This window comes from Athene cunicularia, assembly GCF_003259725.1.
Source record: "Athene cunicularia isolate RWA chromosome 3 unlocalized genomic scaffold, athCun1 chr3_part1, whole genome shotgun sequence".
In the NCBI taxonomy this organism is placed as follows: Eukaryota; Metazoa; Chordata; class Aves; order Strigiformes; family Strigidae; genus Athene; species Athene cunicularia.
The window spans coordinates 83,363,990-83,376,973 of record NW_020799097.1 but is presented as its reverse complement, the minus strand read 5'-3'; the positions used below and the strand labels follow the sequence as shown (position 1 = coordinate 83,376,973).

At 35.9% G+C, this 12,984-nt stretch overlaps 1 protein-coding gene across 1 annotated transcript in view; it reads right to left on the bottom strand.

The window, feature by feature from the left end:
* Positions 1-10,652: 10,652 nt before the first annotated feature.
* The window catches only part of RYR2 (ryanodine receptor 2), a 406,115-nt gene continuing 403,783 nt past the window's right edge, over positions 10,653-12,984 (bottom strand). Inside the window, exon 105 of the mRNA XM_026846439.1 lies at positions 10,653-11,948. Coding sequence (XP_026702240.1) covers positions 11,853-11,948 — 96 coding nt within the window. The 3' untranslated portion in view covers positions 10,653-11,852. The remainder of the gene's footprint in view (positions 11,949-12,984) is intronic.

Genomic DNA, 12,984 nt, shown 5'->3' with positions numbered 1-12,984 from the left:
GGGGAGAGGGAGAGGGAGAAATGTGGGTTTCCAAGGACTCCTATAGCTGTTGGGATGGGGCATGGAGGGGCCAGTGGGCAGGATCATGGTGCCTAAAGATCCTGGGTTAGTTGGGCCATGCAAGGTGTGGAGCCATTGGACTGAATGTTGATATCCAAATGTTTTTCAGATCTCTGTAAAAGACTGATTACTTTAATAAAGAGAGAGCATAAATTATTAATGATTTTACTTTCATAAGTTGATACAGAATATTTTCTTGCAACATTTTGGAAGACCCAGAAGTGAAAGCTTCCAGTAGTACTGGAAGCCAGCAGTAATTTTACTGGGAATTAGTTTAAATACTGTTATCAGTGCAAGTGCCACACAGCTCAATAACACTTACATGATGAGAACAGGTCAGTAATGTGGACAGGACAGTCATATAAGGTTTTGGATTTTCACTCTTCAGTCTTTTTGAATAGTCTTATGTCACAAATTGATGAAAGAGGAATACAATCTTACCTTATCCTGGGAAGCAGTGGATTTGGAAAAGATGCAAATGCCATCTTGTTCAAGCAAATATATTAATGTTTTCAACATGATGCTTCATTAAAAAGAATTTAAACAAAGCCTAGCAGCATAAATATGTCATATGAGTGCTCACTTGATTCTCTGTATATGAGACTAGAGATGTACCACAATGCTGCTACAATGCATACGATGTGCACTTAGTTTATCAAAAGAAAATTGAGAGATGACTCAATAGAGAATAAGCATCTTTGTGGGCATGAAAAATAGGGTCTGAAAAAGTGATTTAGATAAGCACAGAAAAAAATACTTTTTTGCTGCATTCAATGAACATTGTAAGGTTTTAACTTCTATAATTGAGGCTGACCAAGCACTGGAATAAATAAGGCAAGGTCTGTTTCTGTGTAGTCTGTTACATTTAGATCAGAAAAGTAGGGTTTCTGAGATATGCTTTCATCCAAATTCAATAGAATTTGTTATGCATAATTGTATAAAATATAACAGTCTATGCTATACAGAACATAGACAAAAATATTTTATTTATGCTCTCTCCTGCTTTTAAAAAGATATGAATGAAAATGAATTCAACATTATCAGAAAGTGCTTGTTCTCAAGGACTGAAGTCAAAGTAATCATAGAAATTTCCAAGGCCACGCTGTGTTACTACCTGTCCTCCTTTAAAGTTGTCACTGGCCTCCTTAGCTATGAAAGGCTACAGAAAGTTTATGTACCTGCAGTCCTGCTTGAACCAAACCAAGTAATTGTAGAAGCCAACTACTGTGAACGCACAAAATAGTCACAATGTTTAAAAATATTTAAAAATATTTGATAGGGACAACATAAGAAATGTAAATCTCAAAATCTGAATTTTATTATTTTCATGATCAAGATTTATGACTTTTTTCAATAATTTCTGAAGTTTTTTCCTATCAAGAACTGGGATCTCAGTTTCATACATAAGAGAAAACCCACCCCACATCAACACGTCTGGAATTTTTCCAATAATATTAAATTAATATTAAATAAGCTTTAATTGCTTTTATATTACGTAACAATCAATATTAGTGAGTTAATGAATCACGAAAATATACTAAGCAGAAGCAGCAAATTTCTGATTCCTTTGTTCTTCTCTATTGCTTTTTCTGAAGCATAAAAGGGCTCTTATAGAGGTAAAAATATTTAATTGGTTTATATTTGAGTCTTTAAGTGAAAATATACAAAGAACACAGTTGTACAATAACACACAGTTGACATTAACAGAGCAGTAACACTACACCCTACTCTACTGAAGATGTGTTTTTATTACAGCTGTAAGTATGTGATAACATTCAAACTTTAGCGGTTGCTGGAGGTAATAAAGAGTTGGGAATAGTGTTGGATCGTTTATTTTTAATTGCATTATTTTCCTTCATGATGCGTATTAAATTCATTAAAGTGTTACGTATGGTATTCTCACATTTTTGTTAGAATACTTTAGTATGCACAAAGACTTTAGAGATTATCAAATAATCAGAAATGTAACAGAAATAGAAAAAATACAATACAGAAATAAGAAAAAAACACAAATTTTCAGGTGAAAAAGTTGGAATTCCATGTTTTCAAAAGACAGATGAGCAGCCTGGCAGAATCCTCAGAGGAAAAATGTTATCCACTAACCAAGCAAAAACATCCGATAAAGAAAAAAAGTTAGCATTTGAAACAATGAAAAAGGATGGGAAAAGAAAGCATTTTAAGCAAATTCACAGAAATTTGCTATGGAGTTTCAAGCAAAGGTAGATAATTCTGAATAGAAACCTTTTTTCTACTTTTGATAGGGAGTTATTTAGCAAAATTCTTACAGCAGTTTTCACACATTGAAAATCAGTACAAAGGAAAAAATTCAGAATCTCTTTGCAGAGCTTGTAAATAGTGGGAAAGGGTTTCTAGTCAAAGAACAGGGAGGAAGTAAGTACCGTGCAGCTACTTAGACAATACACAGCCATATACTGTAATGGTTTCATGCATATTTAGATTAACGCTGCCTTCTTCCACTAAGCTTTAGGTGCTGTTCATTTTCTGGACTGCAGGACAAGAGCTCCCTTTCTTGAATGATCCACATAAGATTCATAAGTACATTACTTGAAAATTACTACAAAAGGTATAATAGTACTGTCATATAGCACAGCTGAAAACTTTACTGTGTAAATCCATTCTGTCCCCAAAGATCAAAAAGACAAAGAACCTTGTAAGTAGTCAGCACTAAAATTAGTCATGGGAGGCAAGTAAAACTGTTTGCTCAAGAGGTAATATAGAAGAATGCCAACTAAACAGCTAAAACCAGTGCTAGAAACACAGAAAGCACACGGGCACATACTTATCATTAACTCTGATCAAGTGGAGAGAGACCTGACCAGCTTCTGGCTACCAGCAAGCTGGAGCCATGGTATTTTGGGGAGGTGGGGGAGAGGGAATTCTTCCCGTCAGTTTATGTTTCTTCTCTCATCATTATCTTATGTGTTTCTGCTTTTCCTTAATTTCTTGAAATATTTTCCTATAACTCTTGTATTTTAATTTCAGTTTCTCTCTTCCCTCTCTCATTTTTACTTAATGTTTCTTTCTCCCGCAGCTATCCATATGACATAAGAGGAAGAAGGGGGATTTTAGAACCATGCCAAAAAACTTGCTCATTGTTACTGGTACATCATCAGGTTGCATTACACCCTCTTACCCTTAAATTAAAACAAAAAATTAGGAACTGTACCCTTCTGTTCTGAGACAGACAACTGACAAATAAGCCAACCCAGGATGCTTAATTCAATTCTGCACAGCATTGCAGTTTCAGAGTAGGATCTGCTATTCAACAAGTTGGTTGGTTTATGCAGTACTGCACTGGTAAACCTGACAGCAACCAAACAAGAAAGGGGCAGACACAATGTACCTGCATTTACCCTTGACTACATATTTGGTGGGAATTTCTGAACACTGTTACATGATTTATTTTTTTCATTGAAGAGCTGTTTTCTTCAGCGACCAAGGAAGCATAAAGCCTGCTTTTCTTGTAAAACACCTGGGAGGTAAAAAGTGAGATCACCATCAACTCTGATTGTCCTCTTGTCCAACTTGCAAGTATCTACAATTGTTTTTAAAATTAATTTATTTCTGAAATGATGGAGGAAAAACTAAAAGTTGAAAAACTGTGTTCTGCTCCAGTGCGCCAAGGTATTCCTCATCTAATTCCTCATCCTGGTTTTGGCTGAGACAAAGTTAATTTTCTTCCTACTAGCTGGTACAGTCTGTGTTTTAGATTCAGTGAGAGAATAATGTTAATAACACTGTTTTAGTTGTTCTAAGTAGCTCTTATCCCAAATTAAGAATTTTGCGGTTTCCCATGCTCTGTCAGCAAGCAGGTGCACAAGAAGGAGGGAGGGAGCATGGTCATGGAAGCTGACCTGAACTAGCCAACGGGATATTCCATACCATAGGACTCCATGCTAAGTACATAAACTAAGGGAAGTTGGCTGGGAGGGGCCGATAGCTGCTGAGGCATCAGTCAATGGATGTTGAGAAATTGCATTGTACATCACTTGTCTTTTGTAGGTTTATATTTCTCTCTTTTTTATTATTTTCCTTTTCATTACAATTATTATCATTATTTATGAGTTATTATGTTGTTATTTTTTATTTATTAAACTGCTTTTATCTCAACCCAATAGTTTTACTTTTTCCTTGATTCTCCACCCCATCCCACTGGGAGTGTGGAGAAGTAAGTGAGCAGCTGCATGGTGCTTAGTTGCTGGCTGGGGTTAAAACATGACAGTGTGACCCATTCACATCAGTGAGTTGTGCAACACCTACACATTAAGGGCCACAGCAGACTCTACCCAAGGGCCTCTCTTCATTGACCACAGATGCCAGGTGATGGTGCACACCTGGGTCTCAGCCTGAACAGAAGTTCAGATTCAGCTGGGCACTCACCTTACCCTGGGAATCAGACATGCTGCGAGCCAAATGGGCTAGATACAGACTGAGGGAAGACATGACAAGTTTATGGAAAGTGCATAGAAGAACCAGAAAGAGAGTGTAAAACTCCAGTGTCCCATGGCACTGCCTAAATCATCACATCTCTCCAATTTAAATATTTTGATTAGTGTTTTATCTTAAATGCTCCATTGTCTAGACTTTGGAGGTTAAACTCTACTGTTTTGGTTTTTGGTTTCGGTGGGTTTTTTTTTGTTGTTATTGTTGGGGTTTTTTTGTTTGTTTCTGTTTTTTTTTTTTTTTTTTTTTTAATACTGCTATGCTTTGCTTTATATCTGCCTTAATATTAAACAGCACTGACCTCATATGGATGTGATGGAAATGCAGGAATTGATGTAGTGTGTTACATTTTCCTTCTTTTAATGGAAATATTAATTATCAGGTGTGTTAAAAAGGGCCTTAAGTAAATCAGTAAGCCAGTCTAATTGACTCATAAGGTCATTTATTTAGCAAGCAATGAATAAGCAGAACAGTGTTGGGTGGCCGGAGAGTCTCCGCTCCACCAATGGCTTGCAACTTTCTCAAACTCATAGCGGATTTTTATACAGTCTCTTTTCCGGTACATGTATCACTCCATGCTGTACTCTGTGCGTGCATTGTCTTGTTGCTAGGGGGTCTTACTCTGCCTTCTGGTGGTCGTGGGGATGAAGGCCAACGTCTTCCTCTAATGACCAGCTCCTGACCCCTCTTCTGGCTCATGCGCAATCTGCCTTGTTTTGGGCAAGCTTAGCATGAATGTCCTCCCCACGGTGAAACCTTTCACCCTTTCACCCAGTCTGAGCGAATTGCTAACTAAGGAGATTTATGGACCTCCTTGTAACGGGCATCTGAGCTAATTGCTAATCATTTGGAGATTTATGGACTTCCTTGTAACGGGTGTTGTCCTATTTTCGGATTCTTGTTCCCTATAATTGATGCCTTGAGAGAGGGCCTCCCCCTCATTCGGGGAAGAGAAACTGGTGTCCTCTTCTATTAATTATTTTCTCTAAGCTATGTGGTTACGTGACTATACTCTTTGACTACCTATAAGACATATATACATAAGATGTATAGTCATAATTAGCTTATTGTCCCTAGTTCTATATGGTCCCCTACATCAATGAATACTTTAAAAGGTTATGTCTGTTTACATTACAGGATGTTCACAGCTGGAGACAATACCTACTGCCATGGTTGTTCAATCATAATTTCACAATTTTCTAAGATTTGATTAACAAACAATGTCTGCTTTTTACAGGTGATTTTACAGTGATTTCTTTTCTTAAAAAAAAAAAAATAAATTATTTGTATCTGATTCCTAAAGCAATGATAATGCTATTAAAAGGACTGTTACTAACAAATACTCAATTTTAAATTTTCTATACACAGATTATTATTTTTTTCATTATTCTTATGAATCAGAGAAGCCAGGCTACTTTCATACTATTCTATCCTGTATTACTGTGTAAAGAAGGAAGTTTTAGGTAGGAAGTATCCAGCAGATTAATAAAGAAACACTTCATTGTCCCTTCAGAAAATCAAGATGTCTCCTCATACTTCTCACTATCCTAAAAGTTAGAGGCCTGTCCAAAAGTCTGTAAGATGCATGGAAGCCTTCTGCTTTTTCAGCTTCCTTCCAGAACTCTAAGAGTGGGGCTAGAGGGGTTCAATTATTTCAGGGCATCATTTTGGTTGCAAAGCCTCCAGAGTTCCCAGTGGGTAAATCCTAGTAATAATTGTGTTCTACTGGTGTCTGTAACAAGCCAGAGAAGCTGCGGAGATCATCTTTATGCATCTAATTCTGCATCAGTCAGTCCCTGCTGCATGCCTGGTGACTGTGTATAGCCAGGCATATAAAAGAGGCTAAGTGTCTCTCAGCATGCAGACCAGCTACTATCCAGCCTTGTGAACTGCTTTAGCCACAACCAGAAGTCATGCTAGAATACTGCCGCACAAAGAGGGCTCAGGGATATAGCTGCCCTCTCGCAAATTCTGTCATTTTAAAAATTGTTGCAACACAACCATTTGCTCATTGTATTCTGGTTTTATTTTGCAAGTCCCATTTAGCTAGAGGTTGATCCCTGTTCTGCTTAAAAAGACCCATTCTAACTAAGTATAATACAAACCCTGTGTTTTAAGTGCTTTTCCTTAAGGCAACAATTACATTTCAGAAACTTTATAAATGAGCTTTCAGCTTTGATTCAGAAACTTTATAAATGAGTTTTCAGCTTTGATTGCTTTTCTACACTTCTGTAGAATACATCTAATTGTCTAAATCATTAAATATACATTTTCTCAGTCATTCCATTTTCCTATAAAAAATTTTTATCAAAATTACTGAGCATCTTTCTTTCACTGATTATGATTAATTTGTGGATCTTGTTTTATGGAATTCATCTACTTATTTCTGTGGCCCCATGAGTGTTTAGACTGATTCCCAAGACAATCTATTCTTATAATGTGAACACTTATAATTCATGATTGCTCAATGCAACAAACCAATCTCTGAATTATCACCATTACGAAATACTTTTCTAACAGCTTCTTAAAAGTGCTAACGTCTTGAAATTGCAGAATAGCTAGATAAACTACATGTACTAATAGGTCTTTTCTAGAATTCTTATCAATTAACTTGACTTTAGAAGGAAAATCAAAGTATTTTTAACGAAAAGGATTTCTGAGCTGCTATGAAATGTGACATGAGGATGCCACTGTAGCAGTATTTTTGCTTCTTGAAAAGATAATACTGCAAGGAATCAATAAAAAGACGTCAATGATGGTGTATTCAGACCAATTAAAAAGAGACTGAAGACAACACAGCTGAAAGGAAAATCATTAAAATGGCTGCACAGTGTTAAAGAAATATTGCATGCTTTAAATGTACCAGAGGAATGTTCTGTTCCACAACTCATTAATTCACATGGCTTACTTTAAACGATTTTAAGAGAAACATGTCTTTGCACTACAAGTTTCTAAAATTCCTTTAATTCACAAATCCTAAACTGGAATGAGTAACAGAAAATAGGATGGTTTCAGTCATGCCTTTACAACACCAAAAAGGGGTACACAGTATTCCCTCTGTCCCCTTGTCCTGCAATTTTCCTTCAGCAAATCTGAGGAAAGACATCCCTTGGCAACAAAAACTGAGCAGTGTTAAATGTATTTGCTTCCAGTTATGTTAGAGAAGTTTCAGGGGTATCCCACCCCCCGGGAATTCTCCTCCCCTTAGCACCACAGGGAGGCACTACCAGAGCTCAGGGTAACAGGAGTTACCTCGGCTTCAACAGCTTCAATGTTGCTAGGCATTTTCTCTCCCTGCTTACTGACCATCAATGGTCCTGACAGTACCTTAGATCTAACTGTCACAATTTCCAATACTGGAAGCATTTTCATTTTTCATGGGTGGTTTAGAAAAGCTCAGGAAAACTGAAAAAGCAGCAAATATACAAATAAAAGTAGCTATGACTTAAGAGGAGAGATTGAAGGAGTTACATTTATGAGCATAAATATTTGACAGACTTAATTGAAGAACATACCCACCCATGTTTTGTGACAGATGTCTTACCCTTTGACAGAGAGTGTCCTGGACACCACAGTAATATTTATTTTGGCTAATGAACAAAAAAATACACTCTACTTCAGAAAGTAAAAAAAACCTTAGAGAATATTATATCCTATGAATACTTACCGGTGATTGTGTATATAAAGGGAATTATTCAGTGCCTCAGAAGGTGGTAGGAATGTTATCAAAGGAGTTATACAAAAAAAGCATTAAGGCAATTCATAAGCAAATGCTATTATTCATTAGTAAGAGTCCTGTAACAGTAAGAAGATACTCCAAGTGAAAATATTCAACAACTTAAATAACACAGTAGTGGCCAAAATGAAGGGATTAGTCTTGTAGTAATGGATGGGCTAAGGATCTTACAGTGTCCTTTTCTTGTCTTTTATTTTCTGGGATTGTCTCAGTGAAAACCACAGTCTTAAGCTTCAAAGGTGTAGGGAAAGACAGACAGGGAAAGACAGGGTATGGGAAGAAGTATAACAAACATCAGGTAACTCAGTTCTAAGTCACCCAGTGTATAAACAGGTAACAACTTCCACAAATGAATCCCACCTCAACTACTCTTCCACCTTACTTTGCTTTTCCATTGCCATTCATTCCTTTGTTTCTTTGCTGAAATCAACATGTATGCACTAGGAACACCAATTTTAGAGCTCTTCTCAATTTTCTTGACATTCAGAGGTAAACACCAACAGTTGTCTCTCTGTTATCTTCAATAAAGGGCAAGAGTTCCTTCTGAAAATTACAGTTTTACTGACAAAATTAGTAAATTCAGCTAACAGCTGAAAAAAAACATTAGAATATGCAAATATGTGTGTAAGTATAACCTTATCTTAAATATCACATGCTTAAGCACTATAATTGAATTTCTTGGATTTAAAAACGCCATTTTCAAGTGATGTGTTTTTTATAAAATTTTACATATTTTATATTTTTAAGTGACATATTTTTTACCTGCTCTTTTACACTGTACAACTATATAAGACACATATGTCAATGTTAATTTCTTTTGACACAACTATTAAAACAATGAATTGTCTGTATTGGTTGGCTTTGTTCATATGATCTCATTGCTTATTTTACTGACTTGTAAACCAAAAATTCAAAAAATTTGCAGCTGTCACAGTGAGTTCGATGATTTTTAATAAAATCTAAGAATTTGCTTCAACTTTGTCTAAGTCTAAAACAAACTAAACAGTATTAACTTGGACACCACAGTCTGTATCGTGCAGTACATGGCCTGATTGAATAATATTAAACTGTTGAAAGTGCACATTAGTGTCAGAAACAGTATGAGTCACAGGAAACGTGTACTTTTAAAATAGATCAGTCTTCTATGACATGTACTCATCTCTAATATCAAAGTGAGTTTCTTTGCTTGAATTAGATGTGTTAGGCATTAAGAAAAAGGCTCTCAGTGGCCAGTTTTGTGCAATGAACAAAACAGGAAATACTGTTTCAGGAACTCATAAAAAATCAGCAGCCATAGCTGAGGGGACACAGCATGAACCAGGCTCTGAAGGTCTGCCAAAGCTAGTTCCCATCATTTTTCAACAGTGAACACTAATCTTGCAGACTCTCATGAACCAGTTCTTAGCTGCAGGAATTGGCTTCTGTGAATGCTATAATTAAACAAATGAATATTTTTCATACTTAAAAAGAAAATTTTGCATCACCATATAATTGGTAGAACTCAACCTGGAAAACCCTCGTGTTCAAGTGTGGCTTCACATATGTTTGTTAAGCAGCATATTGGATTCAACAGCAAGGATGCCCCCAAAGCTCTGTGACATGGAAGTTGAGGTTAAAGAAACATGTCACTCTTATCTGGTATTTGCCAACAAAGTCTACTTGAATTTGTTTTCAGGATAAAGGGATCTTGAAATATCAATCAGAATCATTAGCTACTTATTTCTCAACAAAATGTGCAAAACCAAAATAGTGTGTGTGCCTATGTGTCAAACAACTATTTTAATGCTGTACACCTAAAAAAGGACCATAATTGCAATCCCCCCAATTTCTAAATCTTATATGCAAATCCCAGAAAGGCCGATTTAAAATGTTCTATGGAGTTATGCCAAACAGGGAGGAAACAGAGCTGGAATGAATACTCCAAACTGGATAAGAGTGGTTTAAAACCTGAATACAGATTGTAGCTGCTATACCTTCCCCTCCCACCATCACCAGCCTGCCCAGCCTCTGTCCTCAAATACTGTAGAATTTAGGTGAATTTTTCCAGAATCAGGATCCCAGTTTCAGTTCAGCAGATTGTGAATACTACTACTCTGAAAGCCTCGCTTTTAAGAATACAGAATTAGTATTTTTAGAGGATTATTTCTTTAGCTGTAATTTTTCTTAGTTTCAACTGAATTGATACAGCCACTTTATTTTATGACAAAACTGTGGCCTGTAAAGAAATGAGGTGGAGCAACAGAACAGCAAGAAGTCCAGGTGAAAAATCAAACCCAAAAACTTTCATTTAGGAAACAGCAGCTTAATCCTGTTTTGAAGTGGGTGTAATTAATTCAGGGACTAATACAAAGACTTCATAACAAAGACCTCAAATGTTACCAAAACCATCTTGTTTCCATTCTGAATCTCTCTTTTTATTTGTAAAGACTGGCATTACAATTGAAAAGGACTCAAAATGGAGTGATGTACACATCATTGGTGTTTCATGATGCAACTGATGGAGTCCCTGAATGGATATTGCTTCAGCTTTGCTTTTAAAAAATAATTTAACAAGAAAATCTTCAACTCCACTATTGATCACAGGTGGCAGAAATGAAAGAAAGAAAAAGAAAAGAAAAGAAAACTACTGTCAAATTTGTAACATATACATTGTTGGCTGATGACACTTGTTCCAGATGTACAATAAAGCCCACAACACTTTATTACTATGGATATAATTATTGTGAATGTTTTTTCATGTTGATCAACTTGCTTCTGAAGGTTGTTTTTTTTGGATTTTTTTAAACTTGCATAATAAACATGCAATGAAACATTTCTTGTTAAAGTGTTTTTTGCAGTTGTCTTGTTTTCATACAAAGATTTCATAAAGTTGCAGTGTTGTATCAGAGCATTACCAAAATAAGAGCAAAAGCTAAAGAGGAAGGTACATGTGAAATGAACTTGATGAGAATAACCTAATCTTGTCCTGAGACACTCCAGTCTTATTAAAAAGATGTGCACAATCAAATCCCTTCCTTCCAAACCCACCAAAACCACAAAATAAATATTAACTTGGAAGAAAGGGAAGACATAAAGAAAAAAAATTGATATCATCATGCACTCATCTTCTGCATAGCTCAACCCACATATAGTAAGGCACTATTTCCCCACAACTTAGTGTCCACAACAATCTTTTACAGTGCTCTGCGAACTAAATATAGTTCCTTCCAGGATGATGAAATAAACAGATTGAATGAGTGTTGCTACCGTGTCACCCCATGTGCGATCTTATCAACAAGGGCATCATCTGGCAGTTTCAGAAATAAGCTGTCTCGAGTCTCTTCTTATATGTGCATGTTATGTATAGGGATATCTTTTGTGTGTGCAAGTGATTGGTTTGTTTTCCAGAGTTGCTGTTATTTTTCATTGTTCTTTACTCCAGTGTTCTCAAAGCAAATGCACAAGAAAATAAAAGCGCAGTTGGGTCATTAAAAACAGAGCTTTGGTGCTCCAAAAAGCACACAGCTTTGGGGATTTAAGAAGTCTGTTAGACACTCCCAAAAGAGTTGGGAAATACACAGACATATTTTCATCTGGAAATCCTCATCTCTGCTCAGTTGAGCTGGTCTTCATATTGTTTTCGGAAGCAATCACCAGCAGGGAAAAATTCCCAGCACCGTTCTTGATACATTTTCCATACATAGGATTCCTGAAAGAAACACAATTTAAATAATTTAACTTGATTTAATGAGAAAGCACCAACCATAACTTTATTTTTTCTCTTTTATTAATATACTGCTTTACTTTTTTGATTCTGTGCATATCAGGTTGTTGTATATCAATCTACAAAGTCATGCTAATGATTCTGATCAGTTCAGAGTAGCTTTCAGATTTTTGTCACCTAGTCAAAAAGCACTGAAGAAACACATAGAAGAGGACCAGACAGTTTAGTTCTTACTGCACATCCAGGAGCACTGTAAAGCTCAATTAAAACTAATCATGAGACAAATACCAGGGCAAGCAGAATATTTTCTGTCATAGAAATTTTACTGAAATTCTGCATTGGTCATTTCAAAACATAATACATAAAACAGCCTTTAAAGGTATTTCTTAGAAGAGAAATATTTTCTGAATCAGTGGTGTGGTTTTCTTTTTCTTTCTGATGATTTGTTCAGGTAAGGCTCTGTCTCTAGGCAGTCTGGAGAATACTAAAGGATATATCAGTTTATTTCAATTACATCACTTAAATGTGCTTTTTTATCATACAAATTCCATGACAGAAGGCACATGTGTTACACAAGTTATATAATCATAGAATCATTTAGGTTGGAAGACACCTTTAAGATCATTAGGTATAACTGTAAACCTAATACTGCCAAGTCCACCACTAAATCATGTTCCTAGAAGTTATGTAGTATGAAGCACTCTCAATTTTCAAATTAGCAGCTACCAGTATCAAAACTGGTTAGCAGAAATCTGGCTTCAGTGACTATAGTAGGACACATTGTATGCCAAATAAACCCAAAACACAAATAAAAAAGACTTTTTTTTTTTTTTTTTTAATGTCATTTAATACAAAATTCTCAAGTGACAAATGGATGTTCAAAAAGAGCAAAAGCAAATACCTAAAATCTGACACTAGACAAGGCTGAGCAGATTTATGCAAAGAAGATGATTATAAATGCTCAGTACATACATACAGAAAGAGTAAGCTACATAGATGTACAGCAAATCATCTCTCTGAC